The sequence below is a fragment of the Puma concolor genome, chromosome D1 (assembly GCF_028749965.1).
Source record: "Puma concolor isolate L17-30 chromosome D1, mPumCon1.1.hap2, whole genome shotgun sequence".
NCBI classification, from domain to species: Eukaryota; Metazoa; Chordata; class Mammalia; order Carnivora; family Felidae; genus Puma; species Puma concolor.
The window spans coordinates 69,880,142-69,902,566 of NC_141676.1; the positions used below are offsets into that span (position 1 = coordinate 69,880,142).

At 35.7% G+C, this 22,425-nt stretch overlaps 1 protein-coding gene and 1 long non-coding RNA gene across 2 annotated transcripts in view; both read left to right on the top strand.

Moving 5' to 3' along the window:
- Positions 1 to 22,059, top strand: part of HIKESHI (heat shock protein nuclear import factor hikeshi) — a 37,292-nt gene extending 15,233 nt beyond the window's left edge. The window contains exons 3-5 of the mRNA XM_025928472.2: positions 12,176 to 12,327; positions 20,924 to 21,042; positions 21,980 to 22,059. Of these exons, the coding sequence (XP_025784257.1) occupies positions 12,176 to 12,327; positions 20,924 to 21,042; positions 21,980 to 22,034 (326 nt within the window). The 3' untranslated portion in view covers positions 22,035 to 22,059. The remainder of the gene's footprint in view (positions 1 to 12,175; positions 12,328 to 20,923; positions 21,043 to 21,979) is intronic.
- LOC147576791 (uncharacterized) lies at positions 2,621 to 9,683 on the top strand. The gene is made up of 2 exons (XR_015241142.1): positions 2,621 to 2,732; positions 8,067 to 9,683. It is a non-coding gene; the product is annotated as an uncharacterized LOC147576791 (long non-coding RNA).
- Positions 22,060 to 22,425: the final 366 nt, after the last annotated feature.

Sequence of the window (22,425 nt, forward strand, 5' to 3'; positions counted from 1 at the left end):
AGTGGCTGTGTGTGTTTGCATTCCCACCAGCAAGGAATGAGAGTTTCTGTTGCTCCTCACTGAATAGCATTTCGTTATCACACAACTGATTTTTGTATATTGACTTTGTACCCTAAAGAATGAAGGAAAGAGTAGCATATATTGACCATCTTGTTAAACACCCTTATTCTAGTACCTACCTACGATGTTTTATGTAGATGATTGTAATGTCTTTGAAAAAGTCTTTTTACATCTTTCTTTCCAAATTGGATGCTTTTTATTTCTTTTTATTGCCTTAGTGCATTGCCCCGGCCTTTGAGTACCATGTTGGATGCAGGTAGTAAAGAGAGCAGTGAGGCAAGAAAAATAAAATGCATAACAGTTGTTCTCTCTTTCTGTTTTATGAATGTATAAGATTGATGAATTGTCCCTTTCATTTATATGAAATGCCCTTTATCTCTGGTAATGCTCCTGTCTGAAGTCAGCTTTGTCTAAAATTTATATAGCTTTGTTGGCTTTCTTATGGTTAGTGTTCACGTGCTATATTTTTTCTGCATTTTTACTTTTTTTTTTTTTTTCTTTTATTGAAGGGAGGCGTGGGGCAGAGGGAGAGAGAATCTTAAGCAGGCTCCATTCTCAGTGCGGAGCCTGACTTGGGTCTGGATCCCCTGACCCTGGGATCACGAACTGAGCTGAAATCAAGAGTTGGATATTCAACCAACTGAGCCACCCAGGCTCCTCTTTCTTGTGAACAGTATTTAGTTAAGTGCTGCTTTTTGAAAACTTGTTCTTTCAATCTCTGCCTTTTCTTTTTTTCTTTTTTAAATTTTTTTTTCAACGTTTATTTATTTTTGGGACAGAGAGAGACAGAGCATGAACGGGGGAGGGGCAGAGAGAGAGGGAGACACAGAATCGGAAACAGGCTCCAGGCTCTGAGCTGTCAGCACAGAGCCCGACGCGGGGCTCGAACTCACGGACCGCGAGATCGTGACCTGGCTGAAGTCGGACGCTTAACCGACTGCGCCACCCAGGCGCCCCATCAATCTCTGCCTTTTAAATGAAATGCATAGTTAATATTTAACATTATAGATATGCTAGGTTTAAATTTTTACCTTGTTCTTCGGGGTTTTTATGGCCACCTTTTGGATTATTTTAAATCCATATTTCTTTTATTGTTTTTTGTTTTTTGTTTTTTGTTTTTTTTGCAAAGGTGTATTAGATTTTTAGTGTTTCCTCTAGGGATTATAATATGCACTGTTAACTTTTCACAGTGTACTATAAATTAATATTAACAATAAACATTCTGTATTTGACAACTACAAAACTGGATCTTGTCATTTTATAAGGCCTCATCTCTAGTATTACTTTCTATGTCAGCCTACTCAGTGAAATTCTGAATATAATGATAAAAACCATGTGGCAAAAATCACATTTTGTGACTTATTTTAAATTAAAGATATTTATCTCCTATTTTTATCTTCTTCATAACACAATTCAACATTGCAGCTCTGTTTTATTTTATTTTAATTTAATTTTGTCTTACTTTTTTGAGAGAGAGAGAGCATGCAAATGGGGGAGAGGGTCAGAGTAAGAGAGACAGAGAGAAAGGGAGAGAGAATTCACACTGAGCGTGGAGCCCGATGTGGGGCTTGATCCCATGACCCTGGGATCATGACCCGTGTCAAAATCAAGAGTCAGATGCGCAACTGACTGAGCCATGTGGGCACCCCAGTATTGCAGGTTTTAAATAGCATGTGAGAGAGAGTCAGATCTGGATAATTGAAGCCTAAAGGTCTGTTGTAAATACTCTGCACATTTTCCTCATTCCTCAGAGTTCAGAATTTTCATAGCTTTCAGAGTTGAATACCAGAGACAAAAGGATTATTTACTCACCTTTGCTTTGGCCGAAGAAGCATTTCATGATCAAGTCCAGGTTGTACTGGGAATTTTTCAGTGGGCTGCATCTTTAATTTTTTTGAATTCTTTTGGGAGATAGGTGGTTTTTCTTTTTCTTTTTCTTTTTGATGTGTGTGTCCTTTCATTAACATAGAAAGTATCTGTAATTTGAAATCCATTTTCCACATATACTTATTTCTTTCTAGTTTCGTATTAATATTGTCTGATCTCACAGTGCTTTTTGAGTTTTTTTTTTTCAATTATCTTACCTGAATTCTTTAAGTATTGTCTAGTATCATTAAACTGTAAGATGATTAAGAAAACTCAGCATTCATATAGTAGGTCAACTAAGTGCAAGTGTCCCATTTATAATAACTTAAACATCTGTTAAAACCTGTAACAACTGTGAATAATGAGGTGCTATGTAGTGTTCACTTTAAGAAGGTTTGGTTCATCATCTGTAAGGAGCATGAGTACAATATCTTTTAAATAAATGTTTAAAATTTTGATTCTAAATTTGGAAGGTGGAAGCAGTTTCTCTTACTGAAAATATAGAACTGAATATATATTATGTACATTTATGCATACTTAATATGCATATATCTGTCAAAGGTAAATCTTTGTAGAGTTCATATACTATTTGAAGAGTTTGTTTAAACCACATCCACATACTCTTTCATACACACAGAGTTCAACTTAAAACCTTCCTTTTCTCTGTAGGTTAACTATTTGTAAAGTGTTTCACGAGACAATGAGGAAATGGTTCAATGCCTCAGTCAGGGAGAATTCCAGTGACATCTGCAGTGGAGAATTATGTGGAGGATGGGAAACAGAAGAGGCCAAGATTGGAAGAGCAGGTGGGGGAGTAGGACATTAGGTCAGATGTAATAAAAAATATACGTGGAACTTTACAAATATTTTTTTTTGTTTGTAGCACTTTAACATGTGATTGTAATTAATAGAAGAATAAGAAATAGTTGTTTAAATCACCTGTGGTGTAAAGAAGAGGGATCATTTGTTTATCTGAATTAAATAATGGAGTAGAGCTTTGTAGAATGTCTTATTATGAGAAAAGGTGATATTTTAATATTTTAGACCTTCAGGGTAAATTGGGCACCTTGTAGTGGGATTTTACCTACCTACCTACCTTTCTGTCTTTCTACCCTGGCCTTATTGTATTAGTTTGAAATGAAATTCCAAAAGTATCTGTTCCGATACTTAAAAATTCTTTTTTGCATTAGGGATTTAAAACAAATACTTAAAAATTCTTTTTTGCATTAGGGATTTAAAACAAGTTTATTTTGAAATAATTTTAAAATTAGAGAAAAATGACAAGAATAGTACAAAGAATTTCTTACATTCTTCTCCCAACATTTATCAGTTTTGCTACATTTTATCATATAGATCTGGAGATCTATATACGTGTGTGTGTATTTTCTTTTTTCTTGAAACTTTTGAGAATAAGTTGTAGATATTATGCCCCTTTATTCCTAAATACATCAGAATACAAAAGTATTCTCTTATGTAATCATAGTATAACTATCAAATTCAGAAAATTTAAGATTAATACAATACTCTTGTGTAACATACAGTATACATTAAAGTTTTACCAATTTTCTTAATAATGCCTTTAGTAACAGGCATTATTGCCTTCATCTAGGATCCAGTTAGGATCATACATTGCATTTAATTGTCTTCAGTCTTCAAACTGGAACAGTTGCTCAGCCTTTCTTTTTCATGACCATGACATTAAAAATAACTGTGAAGAAAGGCTTAGTACCCAAGAGGAATTTTTAAGAAATGTTTTTAAAGTTTATTATAAATCATCATTTGAATTTCTTCTTTATAATTCTGTTCTTTTTGGGCTTGCCATATTTTAATGTCCTCACTTTGGCTTTCTCTGCACATGACCTATGTGGTCTCCTCTAATTTCATTTAGCTCAGTTGCCGGAAAGAAACTTTTAAACTTATTCTAGTTTTTGTTTTAAAATTGGGTTGAGCTTGTCAAGGGGATTAAAAAGGACAACACGAGTTCAAGATGGTACTGTTAGTCTATTGATATGAAATAGAGCTTGTGAGCCAAAATGGGAGGGAACCTTTTACTTCCTAACATTTCTTGACTTGCTTTCTTGAATGGCTTATTGTGAAGTAAGAAATGAGTAAAAATCAGTGAAGAGTTCATGTCATGGATTGGTATAAGCAGGTGGGATAATGAACTAGAATGAGTATCAACTTTAGAGTTTGATAGACCTGTTTTGAACCCAATTACTAGCTGTGTAATCTTGACCAAGTTATTTAACTTCAGAGGGGATTTCAGGTAAAGTGGATGTCATAATAGCTACAGTGCAAGTGTTTTTGTGAGCATTAGAGATAACAAATGCAAAATGCATATAGTACCTGTCATATAGTTGGTACTCAAGAAATGGTTATTACCTTTTTATAAAATCTTTCTTTTTATAGAAAGATCTGGGAAATATCTTAAAAATCGCCCAGAAAATGAAGCCTATTCAGAAAGATTAAGTATCTGTTACTGCTCCCATTAGATTGTAAGCTCCATTTGTATCTTTTACTGTATGTGCTTTAGAATGTATACAGCACAATGATGGACTTTATTAAATACTGGAATATTTACCAAGTGATGAACTTGGTAAATATTGCTTGTTTAACTACATTTCAGACATGCAAATTCTAGATGTATTATAATGTCAGATACATTATCATGTTTATCTGGTTAAAATATTTATTGTTGATAAACCTTTGATAGTCACATTGCTTTTGAATTATGCATGAGTGAAAAATGTAATTTCAGGCTTGTGAGGCTATCGATGGAAATGAAGCATAGAGGTTTTAGAAATAGATTACTGATTTCTAAATATTTACATCCAATATCAACAAGGCTTTTATGCAGGCATAATTATGCCATTTTATGTAGTTTTTTTGCATATGTCATATTCAAATGCCACTTTACAGTGAATTGGTTATTTTTAGCATAAGTGCTTTCTTTAGTCATCTCTTTGTCGCCATGCACAGCTTTCATATCTTCACCAATGGACTCACTTTTACTTTTTTAGTTTCCTTTTTAGGGTATTTAGAACTCTTAGACTGATATTTCATGAGTTTTATTCTTTTGTAGAGGTCTTCTAAAGAATAGTACATTTGCTTATATATTTTTAAAAGTCATTGTATCTTGCAATTACCATATGGATCTACTGGACCATTTTACAAATTTAAAATGAATTTGGTGTTATTAGTAACCTTATTTTTCCTCCATCATGACACAGTTTGCTCTTTCATCCAAGGAATTATTCATTACTTGTCAATTACTCTCAACTATGCAAAAAAAAAAAAAAAGAAGAAGAAAATGGATGATGGAATTAGTGCAGATTTTAGCAAACATTTTTGTAAAGAATAAGATAGTATATATTTTAAGCTTTGTGGGCCACATATGGTCTTTGTAGCATATTAGTTTTTAAAAATGTTTATTTATTTATTTTGAGAGAATGTGTGCGTGGGTGAGCAGGGGTGGGGCAGAGAGAGGGGGAGAGAGAATCCCAAGCAGGCTCCATGCTCAGTGTGGGGCTCTGTCTCATGACTACAAGATCACACTCTGAACTGATATCAAGAGTTCGATACTTAACCGACTGAGCCACCCAGGCACCCTTGTAGCATATTCTTCTTTAAACAACCCTTTAAAAGGGTAAAAACTATTCTTAGCTCACAGGTCATATGAAAATAGGTTGTGGCCCAAATTTGGCCTGTGTACCTTAGTTGCCATTGTGTTATCCTACAGTTTTCATATTGCATCATCTAAAAGATTATTTTATCTTTCAAGAAGTGTAAAAGGAGACTGGAGACACCATCTTTATGGTCTGCTCTTTGCTTATATTGAACAGAATTAGGAATTCATATTTTGTTATATTTTGTTTATAATTGCAAAGAGAAGAAAATTGACAGGAACAAGTTTCATAATTATTGTATGAATCAGAAAATGAATATAAAGAGGCAAATAGCCACATTCTAAACTCTAATTATGATGGTGAAGTTGATCATAAAAGGAAAGTCTCAGACTGATTCTTTGGATGATATTGTCTTAGGTGAATTTTCTCATACTAAAAAACTGATGATTGAACAGTTTATTTCTAAGGACAAAAGAAAATATGGTACTCCTACCCATTTAGTTATTTAACAAGGAGGAGTAAATACAGTATTTGGTGACAAAATCTTGAAGATGTAGTAAAATGCTGGTATTCTTTCCTGTTATTCTTTTAAAATTGAGACACTTCAAAAGTGGACATTGCTGAAAGTGGGTGTGTATACAGGTAATTAGAAGGCAGTAGGTGTAGAAATGAAACAAATTAATTGGATTGATTATTCTAAATAATTTTATAAATCTAAAAATGACAGTGTTTTGCAAATTGTGGATCAAAGAAGATGCCCATCCTTTCTTCAACAAATTATGAGCCATTAAATAGTTCAGAATTTTAAGATTTAAAGCATTGCATTTTGACAATGCAATTGTTAGAAGAAATAATGATAAGTTAGAACCTATTAGAAGATGTGTTTAAAATCAGGAGTTATTAGATTTATAAGATGGATATGTCTCACATTTACTCATGATAGTGAACAATTCAGAGAATGTGGCTCATTTTGGTTATATATAAACTTAAAAAACTGGTTAGTGGGGGATGAATATTTGGACTTGTTATATTTCAATACTTATTAAAAATTTGAATAAAGTTGTTTTTCACTATTTTCCTGTGAAATTTTTGTAAGATGACTTTTATTTATTTTATTTATTTATTTATTTATTTATTTAAATTTTTTTTCAACGTTTTTGTTTATTTATGGGACAGAGAGAGACAGAGCATGAACGGGGGAGGGGCAGAGAGAGGGAGACACAGAATCAGAAACAGGCTCCAGGCTCGAGCCATCAGCCCAGAGCCTGACGCGGGGCTCGAACTCACGGACCGTGAGATCGTGACCTGGCTGAAGTCGGACGCTTAACCGACTGCGCCACCCAGGCGCCCCGTAAGATGACTTTTAAAATATATATATTTAAAGACTCCATTAGACACAGATAGTAAGTGATGATTACTGCTTCTTGTATACTAACAGTAAAAGTCTAGTTTCTCATAGAATTTCTTCTTCTGAGTTGTGCTTTGTGTTAGGCTCTTGACTTGCGGTGAAGAGGGACACTTTGAGAAACACCTTTGAAAGATTTTCTGCTGCTTTTACTATTAGAATGTTGAGGAATTTATCTAATTTTTTTCTTCAAGACCAGGCTGGATGTTTTACCTTCTCTGTTTTTGTGTAACTGTTTGACACAAAGACTCAGTATAATTGGCCATGTTTTTCTTTTCACTCTTGCTGTCATGAATTCAGATCCAAAATTAAACACTAAGTTTGTATATTATGTTTCAGTGTTTCTTCCCAGTATTTTATGGTTTACAAACAAGAACCTATGTACTTAACGGTTATCAACCACTGTGTCAAGCCCATTTTGAGAATAAGAGTAAATAAAAGAATGAGTTCATTGCACAGTGGATCTCTTTGAAAATATAAAGATTGCCAAAGACTTTTGGTTTTGTTTTTTTCTCTCTTAAGTTGTTTTAGTCCCAGAGAGCTTTAAATGAAGTCAGAATATTTCCTTAGTCCCCATCTCTTACAATGGATCTCAAGCCAGTTTTACTTAGTAGTTTGCCAGTAGCTTGCATGCAATAAAAGAGGAGGTTAGAGGGGCGCCTGGGTGGCGCAGTCAGTTAAGCGTCCGACTTCAGCCAGGTCACGATCTCGCGGTCTGTGAGTTCGAGCCCCGCATCAGGCTCTGGGCTGATGGCTCAGAGCCTGGAGCCTGTTTCCGATTCTGTGTCTCCCTCTCTCTCTGCCCCTCCCCTGTTCATGCTCTGTCTCTCTCTGTCCCAAAAATAAATAAACGTTGAAAAAAAAAAATAAGGAGGTTAGAGATGATAAGGCTTTCTGCTTGGGCAGATCGTCCCTGAGTAGTTAAAACTAAGGCAGTATAAGGTTTCCTTGATTGAGGTCTTTGGAACCTGTTATGCAGACAAATAGCAGTACATCTTCTCAACTTAGCATAATTCTAGGTTTAAAACAGTTAAAACTTCAAAAAAACTTCAAGAGTCCATCTCTCCATAAAAGCAGCAACAGCAACCAAAATTGTCAAAAACTGTCAGAATCTTTTTCAGGACTCTGGAAAGTAACCAAAAGTTTGTAGTAACCAGGGGAGCATTAATCAAGAAAATCACTGCATCTAGGTAAGAACAGCAAGCTTTGTGGCATTTTAACTTACCCTGTACCCATCCCATGTTCCTCAGCTCAGTGGTAGCCTTGAAAATAATAGCCGTTGTTCTTGGTACTGGTACCAGAGAGAGCCAAATAGACCTCATTCACAACACATTATAATTACAGTTGACCCTTGAACATCATGGGGGTTGGGGCATGTACCTCCTGTGCAGTTGAAAATCCATGTATAACTTTTGACTCCCCAAAAATATAACTGCTAATAGCCTACTGTTGACTGGAAGCCTTACTCATAAAAGTTGAGTAACATGTATTTTGTATGTTATATGTGTTACATAATACTGTATATATAAGTTAGGGAAAAAATAAGAGAAAAGAAAATATTAAGAAAGTCATAAGGAAAGTACATTTACAATTTGTACTATAAAAAATCTATGTACAAGTGGACTCACAGTTCAAACCTGTGTTGCTCAAGGGTTGACTGTAATTTTTTTGATTTGTCTGGTGGTTCCCTTAAGATTAATTGAAAAGACTTTCCTTTATCTCACTGAAGTGACAACCTTGGGAGTGTTTGTCAAAAATATATACTTTGTTACTGCTGCCTGAGGCACTGACAACAATTGGAGCAAAAATAGACTGACTAAAAAGCTTGAGAGGAAAGGCTGGGAATAAGATACTTTGAGGAAGAAGGGCTTTGAGGACTTGGACTTGGAAATTTTTGGAAATCTCAAAGACTATTTACAGTCATGGCTGTGCACATACATGTTCAGGCTGTGCACAAGCTCAGGCTTAGGACCTTAAGAAGGTTGTAAGTTTGTTCTGGCTGACTTTGGGGCTCTGTGTAGTCTGGAAGTGAGGGCTAAGGCAGAGTTGTAAGCTGCCTGGTTAGTATTAAAGGGATGTCCCAACACACAGAGCCCATCTTCAAAGACTGGGAGAATTTTTGGGTTCTAGGCTTTTAAGGAAATGTCTGTTCAATCACTGGTTGACCACTAAGCTAATAGAACAGAGATGTCAGTGATCACACACGACAAAAAATACTTCATAGTATTGGTTCAGAAAAGTCATTAACGAAAAAGTATATATTAACAGTAAATCCTAAGGAGGGGAAACATCTGATTTCTAGATTTGCGACATTGTAATATTCAACATCCAGTTTTCCATAAAAAGTTTTATGAAGCATGCAAAGAAAGTAAGACCCTTTCAGAGAAGAAATGAACAGAAACTGTCCCTAGGAAGCATTATGACCTTGAACTTACTGAAAATTAAACAACCAGGAGAATGATGCTCCATCAAATATCAATAGAGAAGTTATCAAAAGGAGCTAAACATAAATGATGGAGCTGAAAAGTAACAGTAGGAAATGAAGAGTTCACTAGACGGTTTCAGTAGATTTGAGTAGGCCAAAGGAAGAGTCAATGAACTCAAAGAAAGGTCAGTTGAAATACCTAGTTTGAAGAACTGAAAGAAGAAAAATGAACAGTCTTTGAGACCTATGAGATGCCATCAAGTATACCAACATATGCATAATAGGAGTTGGAGAAGGAGGAGAGAGGAGGGGAGGAAAGAATATTTGAAGAAATAATGCCCTGATAAAACTTTGTAAATTTGATGAAAAACATAACACGCTTAAGAAGTTCAATAAACTCCAAGTGGGGTAAACTCTATACCACAGCCTATCATAATCAAACTGTCAAAGACAAAGAGAATTTTGAAAGTGGCAAGAGAATCAGCTCCTCAAATAACAACGATTCTTAGATTAACAGCTGGTTTCTTATCAGAAACAATGGAATCCAAAGGCATTGGGTTGACAAAGCACTGAAAGAAAAACTGTAAATAATTCTCTATCAAAACTATCTATCCGAAATGAAGGAGAGATGACATTCTCAGGTAAAGCAGAGAGTCATTGCTTAAAGACTTAGCCTACAAGAAGTACTAAAGAGAGTCCTTCAGGCTGAAAAGAGAGGGCATGAGACAGTAATTTGCATTCACATGAAAGAAAAAACACAGGTAAATGTAACTACGTAGGTAATTATAAAAGTAGTGTACATTTTGTTTGTAACTCCTTTTCCCCCTATTTGACATAAAAGACAACTGCATAAAGAAGAAACTATAAACCCATGTTTATGGGCATGCTATTTATAAAGATGTAATTTATGACAACACATAGAGAAATTATATAGGAGCAAAGTTTTTGTGTACTACTGAAATTAAATTGGTCTTAATCTAGACTGGGTTGTTATAAATGAAGATGTGCAAGGACTAAGGAAATAGCAAAAATATATAGTAAAATAAATGATAAGAGAATTAATATGGTACACTAGCAAAATTAAATTTTTCAGTTAAAAGGCAGAGGTTTTCAGAATGGATAAAAAAAAAATCCATCTGTTGATTCAGACACAATCATTGGTTGAAAGGAAAGGATGAAAAATGCATCAGTAACTAAACATGCAAATAGTAACTAAAAGAGCTTGAGTGGCTGGACTAAAATCAGACTAAATAAATGTATGAAAAAAATTGTTATAAGAGATAAAGAAGGACATTATATAGTGATAAAGGGGTCAATCCATCGGAAAGGTACTAACAGTTATAAACTTTTTGTACCTAACAACAGAATTTCAAAATACATGAAGCAAAATGTGGCAGGATTGAAGGGAGAATATGGTTCAGCAATTATAGTTGGAAACTTAACCCTACTTTCAGTAATGGGTAGAATGACTAGACAGAGGATCATCAAGGAAATAGAAAGTGTGAACACTATAAACCTCCTACACCTAACCGTCTTACAAAGAACATTCTTCCCAACAACAGCAGAATGCACATTCTTAAGTGCACATGGAGCAGTTTTTTGGATAGGCCATATATTAGGCCACAAAACAAATCTTGATATATTTAAAAGCAAATCATACAAAGTATGTTCTCTGACCACAAATATAGAAACAAATCTGGAAAATTCATAAATATATGGAAGTTTGATAAAACAGTTAATTTAAAACTACTGAAACTATCTTAAACTAGTCATATTTAGTGAGAAGTGTGTGTGTGTGTGTATTTTTAAATCACAGAAAAATACATTATAACTTTTTATTCATATGCTTGAAAATTTAAGGAGAGTTTTGGTATTTGTAATGAATGTTCTAGTTATTAGGACTGTGTGTTGCCCCAGGTTTTTGTCCTTCAGTATTTGATTAAACATTTTATAGTCCTATGAAAACAGCAGATAATCCAAAAATCTATTGTATGATTTTTTTTCCTTCAGACTCACTTTTCTGATTATGTCATATGTGGATTAAAAAAATTGGCCTATATTTTCCACATATAAGTTAGATAGCACTTACAGGCTCAGAAGTATACTTAATGATACATTGATTTATAAAGGGAAAGAGTTATTGGTTATTTTCCATTAATAAGCTTCTTTACTGCTTGTTTGATAACATTATCAGGTGTTAAGTGGGAGTGATACATGACATTTAATAAAATATACCATGTCATTTCTCAATGGTAATTTAAGATCTTTATTTAGTGGAGTGATGAGAAAATGTTAAAACTAACTTAAAAAATCTTTTTTTTAATATGAAATTTATTGTCAAATTGGTTTCCATACAACACCCAGTGCTCATCCCAACAGGTGCCCTCCTCAATACCCATCACCCACTTTCCCCTCCCTCCCACCCCCCCATCAACCCTCAGTAAACTAACTTAAAAAATCTTAAAAAATATTGTTCCCTTTGAGTTAGCATTGAGAATTTTTTAATGTAATTCATGCTTATTCATTTATTTTTCTCATTGTGTTGTTACTTTTCATTTTTAGCTGCAGTAGTTTTAATAAGCTTTAAAGAAGTAACATCTTTTTTCTGGTGGGGAAAATTTCAGTTTTCTTTGTTAGTTTGGTAAAAACTAGCCTTTTACATTTATGTGAAAAAAAGACCAACTTTAATCGAAACTTTTTAGTGCATGTAGATCAGAGGTTTTTCACATATTTACAAAGGAATTTGGCTACAAGTTAAACTTGAAATTTGCGGTACATGTTAATTTCTTTCAGGAGAAGGAAGCCAACACCCTTTTGGAGCCATGAATATTGTCCGAACTCCATCTGTTGCTCAGATCGGAATTTCAGTGGAATTATTGGACAGTTTGGCTCAGCAGACTCCAGTAGGCAGTGCTGCTGTATCCTCAGTTGACTCATTCACTCAGGTAATGCAATGCATATTTCATTATTTTCTAAATTTTAAAATCAAATTCTGTACTTTAAAAATTAGCTTCATGGTAGAAAACCTGTAAAAATGAAGGTAAATATGTATGGCATAAGTTATTGGCTTCTGTGGATAATTTAACCTTGTCTACTTCTATAGGTACTCTAAAATTGGTAAATGTTTTGATGAGACTTGTTTTTATAGTGATGAAATAGCTCAAAGCAATTTAAAAATGGGATTAAATATTAACATTTTTTCCCCTCCCACAGTATACTAGGTTGTAGGTGTATAGTTGTGAATTTTATAAGCAAGATTCTCATCCTCAAGGAGCTTAAACTGACATAATTCCATGATGATTGGCTTAAGCAAAAAATGTTTATTTTTGAGACAGCACATGTCGGGGAGGTACAGAGAGAGAGAGGGACAGAGGATCTGAAGCATACTCCTCCCTGACAGCAGCAAGCTTGATGCAGAGTTCAAACTTATGAATCAGGAGATCGTGACCTGAGCTGAGGTTGCACGCTCAACCAACTGAGTCAGCCAGACACCCCAATGATGATTGACTTTTAACCTCTGTATGACGAAAGGCTGAAGGGGAGAATGATGTAGGCAAAGGTGTAGCTAATACAAAGGCCCTGAGGTAGAAAAATAATTTTGTTGTTTGGAAAATAATATGAAGGTCTTTGTGGCTGGAGTAGAGCGAGCAAGGGTGAGAGATGGGAGATGAGATGAGAGTAATTGGGGAGGTGACGCAGGGTAAAATCATGGTACCTCACTGGCTTTTATAAGGACTTTAGCTTATATTCTACTTGGAAAAGAAGACATAAGAGAGTTTTGAGAAGAGTAAGAGGATCTAAGTTACATTTTAAAAGGATCATTTTGCATTTTTGGAGAGACACTGTAGTGGGAAGGAGGAAGATTAATTAGGAGGCTCTTATGAAAATCTAGATGAGAGATTATAATGACTTGAACTGGTGAAGTCCTGGGAGGTGGATATGAAGGTAATTAAAAGTACTGGCATATCTTGTTTTATTGCACTTCACTATATTGTACCTCACAGGTACTGTTTTTTTTATATATTGAAGGTTTGTGGCAACCCTGAATGGAGCAAATCTGTCAGCAGCATTTTTCCAACAGCATTTGCTCACTTCATGTCTCTTTGAACATGTTGGTAATTCTTGCAATATCTTAAACTTTTTTGTTATTTTATTTGTTATGGTAATCCGTGATCAATAACCTTTGATGTTACTATTATAATTGTTTTGGGGCACCATGAACTGTGCCCATATGAGATGGAGAACTTAATTGCTAAGTGTTGTGTGTTTTCTGACTCCTCCACTTACCAACTATTCCCTGATCTTTCTCTCCTCAGGCCTCCCTATTCCCTGAGACACAACAATATTGAAATTAGGCCAGTTAATAACCCTACAATGGCCTTTAAGGGTTCAAGTGAAAAAAGAGTCAATCTATGAGGCAGACTCCATTGTTGTTTTATGTTAAGAATTTGCCACAGCCACCCCAACCTTCAGAAACCACCACCCTTGATCAGTCAGCAGCCATCAACATTGAGGCAAGACCCTCCACCAACAAAAAGATTATGACTCGCTGAAAGCTCAGATGATGTTTAGCATTTTCTAGCAATAAAGTATTTTTTTAATGAAGGTATGTACATTTTTTCAGACATACTGCTAGTGCATACTTAACAGACTATAGTGTAGTGTAAACAAAATTTTTATATGCACTAGAAAACCAAAGCATTGACTTGACTCACTTTACTGTAGTGTCTGGAACTAAATGGCAGTATGTCTGAGGCATGCCTGTAGTTGATTTCTAGAGATAATTTGAAGATGGAGCCTGTAGTGTTTCATGGTGTGGATCACATGTAAGGTCTGAGATTAAAGAGAGACATCAACTGTGGCCCAAGGATGTTGGCTTGAGGAACTTGAACATGGAATATTGAACACAAGTATGGGCTGGGAGTGGAATCAGGAGTTGGATTTTGGTTGTACTATGTTTGGGATGCTTGTTAGACATCCAGCTGGAGATGACGAGTCTAGAGTTCAAGAGCGAGGTCTAGGACACAGATCAAAATGGGAGTCATCAGTGTAGAGATCTTATCTAGAGTTTTGTAGGACTGTGGTTACTAGAGAAGTAATTATAAATAGAAAATTTGATCTCAGGGCCATTTCAAATTTGAGAAGCTTAAGAAATGAAGAGAGAAAAAGAGTAGCCTAAAGTAGGAGGAGACCCCAAAAGTAGTGTTTTGGAAGCCAAGCAGAGACTGGTTTTGAAGAAGGAAGTATCAGTAGTATCATTGCTGATGGGTTGAGATGAGGCTGAGAAGTAACCACTGGATTCAGCAAGATAGAAGTCATTGAAGAGTTTGATAAGAGTTCAGGGTGGTAGAGGAAGAGTTTGGAGTGAGTTGGAGAGAAGGAAGTGGAAACAGTAGTGACTATAGATGACTCTTGATGAGTATAGTTGTGGAGGACAGCAGATAAATGGTTTGGTTACTTAAGGGGGGCTATGGGTACAAGGACTTTGTTTTTACTGTTTTTAATGGGAGATATTACATCATGTTTGACTGGTGTGAATGAAGCATTAAAGAAAAACTAACGATGCAGGAGAATGGGGAGAGTTGCTGAAGTGGTGTCCTTGAGTAGGAAATGAGAGTACATTAGATAGGATAATGGACAGTTCTCATAGTAATGGATATATGGATACGGATGGATGCAAGAGGTTGGTAAAGGTGGTGATGAGAACTTGTGCACGTTCTCTCTTGATTCCTTCTCTTTGTTCAGTGAAATAGGAAACAAGGTCATCAGCTAAGATTGAAGAGAAAGGAGTATTGGATATTTAAAGGAAAAGGATTATTAAATAAGTCCACTAGGAGAGGAGGAGGGTGAATGAACTAGGGAATCCTTTTCTGGACGGCATATTCTTTAGGGTTTTGGCCATGAATTTAAAGGCAGACTTGTCACATGATCTCTTGAGAATGAGCTGAATTAAAAGAATGATAGAGTCTGGGTCTTTTTTTTTTTTTTTTCCAGTAATTAAAAAAACATACTGCTGTGCTGAGAATAGCAAGTTGTAAAGCAATAGTTACAGTATCCCAGATAGACAATATTAGAAAAATGTCTGAAAAATACATACCAAAGTGGTGTTATCCCTGGAGAGAGTTTAAGAAGACTTTTTACTCTAGATATTTATAAATTATATGAGCTTTTTTTTTTAAAAAAATTTTTTTTTTTCAACGTTTATTTATTTTTTGGGACAGAGAGAGACAGAGCATGAATGGGGGAGGGGCAGAGAGAGAGGGAGACACAGAATCGGAAACAGGCTCCAGGCTCCGAGCCATCAGCCCAGAGCCTGACGCGGGGCTCGAACTCACGGACCGCGAGACCGTGACCTGGCTGAAGTCGGACGCTCAACCGACTGCGCCACCCAGGCGCCCCTATATGAGCTTTTTAAATAAAGCATATGTATTTTTTTTTTTAATTTTTTTTCAACATTTATTTATTTTTGCGACAGAGAGACAGAGCATGAACGGGGGAGGGGCAGAGAGAGAGGGAGACACAGAATCGGAAACAGGCTCCAGGCTCTGAGCCATCAGCCCAGAGCCTGACGCGGGGCTCGAACTCCTGGACCGCGAGATCGTGACCTGGCTGAAGTCGGACGCTTAACCGACTGCGCCACCCAGGCGCCCCGCATATGTATTTTTTTAATGCTTATTTATTTATTTTGAGAGAGTGCAAGAGAGTGGGGGAAGGGCAGGGAGCGAGAGGGAGAGAATCCCAAGCAGGCTCCACACTGTCAGTGCAGAGTCTAAGGCGGGGCTCAGTCCCACGAACCGTGAGATCATGACCTGAGCTGAAATCAAGAGCTGGATGCTCAACCAACTGACTGAGCCACTCAGGTGCCCCAAAGCATATGTACTTTTTATTAAATATTTTATTATGAGATATTTTAAATATATAGGAAAATACATCCTACAAATATTGTATGCCTACTGTGTACCAGGTGCTTTCTAAGCACAAATGGATAAAAATAGGTAGACAAAATAATAGTTGTTCTTATAGAGCTCTCTTTATAGTGGATTATATAAGAAGACTTCAGAGTGTCTTCCACCTAGATTTAACATATTTGCCACTAATTAGTAGCATATTTGCTACTAATTTAAAAAAAAAAAGTATTTCAGATAAGGCTTGGTGGCTTCTGCTTCTCTTCTTCCCATTTTTCTGGTAGCTACTCTTCTAACTTCATATTTTTGCCATCCTGTGTTAGTACTTTAAAAGAAACATATATGTCCACAAAAAATGTATAGCACTACTCATTTAAACATGTTTTTAATTTATATTCTTGATTACTCTTCTTTTACTTTTTATTAATAGTACGTGTACGTGGCTTAAACATCACACAGTTTTACATGCAAGACAGTTGTCCTTGGTTATACTTCTTATATTCTTCTTTTTCTGCTCCTTAAAAGTACTCACTTTCAACCTTCAACCTCCTTCTCATTTTTTTTTCACCGATTTCTTCCTGTATTTAACTTCCATGTGTCAGAAAAAACTTGCTTAATCTGTTCTTAACCAATTTGTCTGTTGTAGGTGTTTTCCATCGACTTACCAATGCCTAATGTGATTTAGCTCTCTCATTCCTCTGTTCCCCAGCATATGGAGATATCTTTTCTCCCCACTTTTTTTTTTAATGTTCATTTTACTTATTTTGAAAAAGAGTGTGAAATCAGGGAAGGGAGAGAGAGTGAGGGAGAGAATCTGAAGTAGAGACAGAGAATCTGAAGCAGGCTCTGCCCTGCCAGTGCAAAGCCCAATGTGGAGCTCAAATTCACCAACCTAGAGATTATGACCTGAGCCAAAGTCGGTTGCTCCAACCAACTGAGCCACCCAGGTGCCCATCCCCACCTTTTTTTTTTTTTTTTAAGATTTTATTTTATTTTTAGGCAAGAGATTGTGTGCAGATGGGGTGATGAGGGAGAACAAGAATCTCAAGCAGGCTCCATGCCCAGCATGGAACCTGATGTGGGGCTTGATCTCCTAAGTCAAAATCAGGAGTGAGATGCTTAACTGCATCACCAAGGCGCCCCAAGATTTACACCCAATGTGGGGCTTAAACTTACAACCCCAAGATCAGGAGTCACATGCCCTACTGACTGAGCCAGCCAGGCACCACCCCCACCCCCAACCATTTTATTACTGATTTTCATTTAATTAATCAGTTTTCAGTATCATGATCACTAAATGTTTTTCAGAACTGAGCCAACATACTGTGATTTGCATTTTCTTTCTTGTATAACGTTTTATTTTTCTTGGTTAATAAATGCATTTTTCCTTTGTATGGATTTCTGTTTCCAGGTCTAATTTATGCCCAAACTCTGCCAAGTATAAATTCCCATTCAGTATATTTTTAAAAAGCAGTTTTTAAATTTTTTTTGCTAATATCCTTCTTGGAACTCTTTTTTGTTCTTCTGTGGACTGATTATTCTCTGGGTCTGTTGCATAACTATAGTCAAGGTTTTATTTTCTTTAACCATTATTGGAGAAATTCCTTTTATTTCTCTTCTGTGTTGTAGTCCTTTTTTTTGTTTTCTCTGTTTTTCTTGTTGATTACCCCTTTGTATCTTTTAAAATTTTTTTTTAAATGTTTGTTTATTTTTGAGACAGAGGCAGAGCGTGAGCGAGGGAGGGGCAGAGAGAGGGGGAGACACAGAATCTGAAACAGGCTGCAGGCTCCGAGCCGTCAGCACAGAACCCGATGTGGGGCTCGAACCCACAAACCGTGAGATCATGACCTGAACTGAAGTCGGACGCTCAACCGACTGAGCCATCCAGACGCCCCTTTATTTATTTATTAAAAAAAATTTTTTTGGGGGCGCCTGGGTGGCGCAGTCGGTTAAGCGTCCGACTTCAGCCAGGTCACGATCTCGCGGTCCGTGAGTTCGAGCCCCGCGTCGGGCTCTGGGCTGATGGCTCAGAGCCTGGAGCCTGTTTCTGATTCTGTGTCTCCCTCTCTCTCTGCCCCTCCCCCGTTCATGCTCTGTCTCTCTCTGTCCCAAAAAAATAAATAAACGTTAAAAAAAAAAAAATTTTTTTGTAATGTTTATTTTTGAGACAGAGACAGAGTGTGTCCCTTTTGTATATTTTTTAAATGAATGTAAATGGTATACTGTGCAAATTTTTGCAGCTTGGCTATTGTTCATTCAACATTTTAAAGATTTATCTGTGTTGACACATGGAATAAATCTAGTTTATTTCAATTGTTGTATAGTATGCAATTGTATGAATGAGACAGTTTTTTTTTTCATTTCTATATTGATGGATATTTTCACTAATATTTTTGTTAAGACCTTAAATTTTTGCCAAACTGATGGGTGAAATTTGAATACCACTATTGTTTGGATTTGTATTTCTTGATTACTGGTGAAGTTGAACATTTTTTCTCATTTTGACCTGCATTTGTTTTGTTTTTATTTTTGAGAAAGTGCATGCGTGCAAACCGGGAAGGGGGAGAGGCAGAGAGGGAATCTTAAGCAGGTTTCATGCCCAGAGAGGATCTTGATGTGGGGCTCCGTCTTATAACCGTGAGATCATGACCTGAGCAGAAATCAAGAGTCTAGTGCTTAACTGACTGAGCTACCCAGGTACCCTGCAGGCTGCCTGCTCAGCACGGAGCTTGTCCAAAGGCTCAATCCCACAATCCTGGGATCATGACCTGAGCTGAAATGAAATCAAGAATCAGATGCTCAACCGACTATGCCACCCAGGCACCTATATATATATTTTAACAGCAATGATGGTTTATATATTTTGCCCAATTTTCTATTATTTGGCAGTTTTTAATTTTACCTTTTTGGGAAGTGGTCTTTATGTATTCTGGGTAATAATCCTTTGTTCTGTATGTTGTAAGTTTTTGTCCTAGCATGTTGCTTGTCTTTTAGTATTGTTTTTGGTATTTTTTGCATGCAGATGCTATATTTTTGTGTTGATGATCATATCTTTTGTGATTTTGTGTGTGTGTGTGTGTGTTTGAGAAGTTTTTGCTGTCCTAATGTGTGAAGATGTTAGGTTCTCTTATGGGTATTTAAAGGTTTAACCTTTTACTTTTTGAATTATGTTTGTGTGTGGTATGGGAAGGGATCTAAATTCATGTTTCCCTTAAGGAAGGGTAGGTGTCCTAACCCCATTAATTGAAAGCTAGTCCTTCTTTTTGTTTGTTTGTTTGTTTGTTTGTTTGTTTAACTCTGAGTTAATAGCATCTTTGTTATATATCACATTGTCACATAGGCTTAGATAGGTTTCTGGCCTCTCTCTTCTATTCCAGTTAGTTCATTTGTCCCTTTGCCAGTAAAAGTCTTAATATCTGTTAGGTCAGACCCCTCCTCCTGCTCATCAAAATAAGTTTAGATATTCTCCATAATAATTTTAGTATAAGCTTATTGAGTTTCATGAAAAATTTATTGGATTTTGTTGGAAATGACATTGGATTTATAGGTTTGATTTGGGGAACATTGCTGTTGTTATATTATGTCTTCCCATCTGTGCACGTGTTGTATCTTCCCACTGAACATGGTGTATAGATCTTTTCATTTGGTTTCTTTTCTGTCTCTCAAGACAGTCTTGAAGTATTTTCCACCCCAGTTTTATCAGCTTCTTAGCAGTTTTCCTAGATATGTACAGACTGTGTCTATTCTGAATTGCAGCTTTTAAAGTTACATTTTAAAATTTTGTTGCTGGTGTGGAGGTTTGCTGTTGTTTTTTTCCTCCTGATACTGATATTTTATTTTATTTAAAAAATTTTTTTAATGTTTATTTTATTATTTTTGAGAGAGAGCGCCAGAATGTGAGTCAGGGAAGGGCAGAGAGCAAGAGGGAGACACAGAATCTGAGACAGGCTCCAGGCTCTGAGCTGTTTGTTGTCAGCCCAGAGCCTGAAGTGGGGCTCGAACTCACAAATGTGAGATCATGACCTGAGTCGAAGTCGGCCGTTTAACCAACTGAGCCAATCAGGCGCCCCCTGATACTGATATTTTAGTTAGTGATTTTACTGAACTCTGGATATTAGTTCAAGTAACTTAATGGTAGCCTCTTGGATTACATTACCTTTGATACTACTAGGCAAAAAGATAAAAAACTAATAAGGTATTTCCTCATTATATTTAAGGCTTTATCTTTCTGGCAAGAAAAAGACTTCTTAGAGATGGTTGTTATTTTAGATATGAGAAAGTAGTTTGATTTGAGGCGGGTGGGATTTGAGGAGGGGGCACGGTATATGTAGAGGTAGAGATAAAAGATATTTTGAAGGAAAAACATTTTTTCCCCTAAAATGAATATGTTAGGAAATTAAACTAGTTAAAAATCACAGAAATACTTTGAGATGCAAAGAAAGTACTAAAGGCAGGTTGTTAAGATTTTGTGCCACAATGTAATTTTATGACTTTCCTTAACTTGCAGCATTAGACTGTCTTAGAACTCACAGTCCTTAAAACCAAGTTACTGCAGAAACATTTTTAATTAAAAATACTAAGGTCTAAGTGGAATATTTAGCATGATTCATTAATCTATTCATTATTAACTTTTCAGTTCACACAAAAGATGTTGGACAACTTCTACAATTTTGCTTCATCATTTGCTGTGTCTCAGGCCCAGATGACACCAAGTCCATCTGAAATGTTCATTCCAGCAAATGTGGTTCTGAAATGGTATGGGAAGTTTTGTGTCTCTAATATTAAGGCTTTTAGTAACCATATATATTTTTTGCCTGTGAATGTATTTCTTCTTTGACATTTAAACATATTCTTTATTGTGGACATCAGCACACATTAACATTAGCATGCCATGAAAAAGTGTACTGTGGAGTTCGTATGGAGGAATATTCTTACCCTAAATATTCTGTTATGTAGTAGCCAATTGAGTTGATACAGTCAGGAAAATACAATTGCCTGTGTTTAGGGACCACAATTAAGGATTGTAAATTTTCAAATATTTTAACTTGTAAGGAACCATATAGGAATCTTGAAATACAAAGCAAAATTTTTTCGTAAGTTTAGAAAGTCTTGGTCTAACGTAGACATTGTATAAGGTATAAGGGTGGTTTATACTGCATCCTATACTTAAATGATTAATCAAATTTATTTCTCAGCTTTCCCATATTTCTGTTTTATAGGTATACTTTTCACTTTGAATATCCCAGTGGTGGGATGCATAAGGAGAATTTGTTGAGCAGTGGTAGCATGGTGTAGCATGGATAGCCCTGAAAGGTATTAGGTTTGAGATTTGTTAAAATGTAGGTAGGTATGTGACCTTGAGTAAATTCTTCCTCTCTACTCATCTATGAAATGAGGGAGGAGGAGTTAGATTTGTTTTTTTTTCCTTAGGTCCCTTCTAGCTATCAGATTTGCAGAAGATAAAAAATTAATAAAATTTATTATGATTTGTACTCTCTGATACAAGCCAGTCATACTTAACTCACTATGCTTAGTGTCCTTTTATAAGAATAATTAAACTTTCAGATTAATATTTTAGCTTTTTTATCTCAGCTTTTTAGAAGTGACATCTAAAGTTATTTGCTTTTTAACAAGTCCTTTAGTAGATTATGAAAGATCTTAATTTTCTTGTAAATATGTTTTTCTTTTGTAGGTATGAAAACTTTCAAAGACGACTAGCACAGAACCCTCTCTTTTGGAAAACATAATTTGAATAAAATAATTTTTAATGGATTCTGAACTTTGTCATGTTTTGAAGAGAAATGCCTCCATTTAAAAGTGTGAAGTCAAAAGGATCATGCAACCTAAGTTTAAAAACTACTTATTGACTGCAGCTTAATTATAATCTTTATAAAAAATTAAACACATGGAAAAATGAAAATATGACTTCATTAATGAGTTTTTTTCCCTTAAGCTTATAATATTCAGATGCAAAACACTTTGTTTTGGCTAGGATTTATTTTTTACTTAAAAATAAGGCATATTTACAACAATAGTGTGCCAAATGCCATTGCATTTATAATCTTTCATTTATTTTTATATTGGTTTGCTAGAGTAGTTAACTGAAAATCAGCTATATCAAAGTATGGGAAAACATAT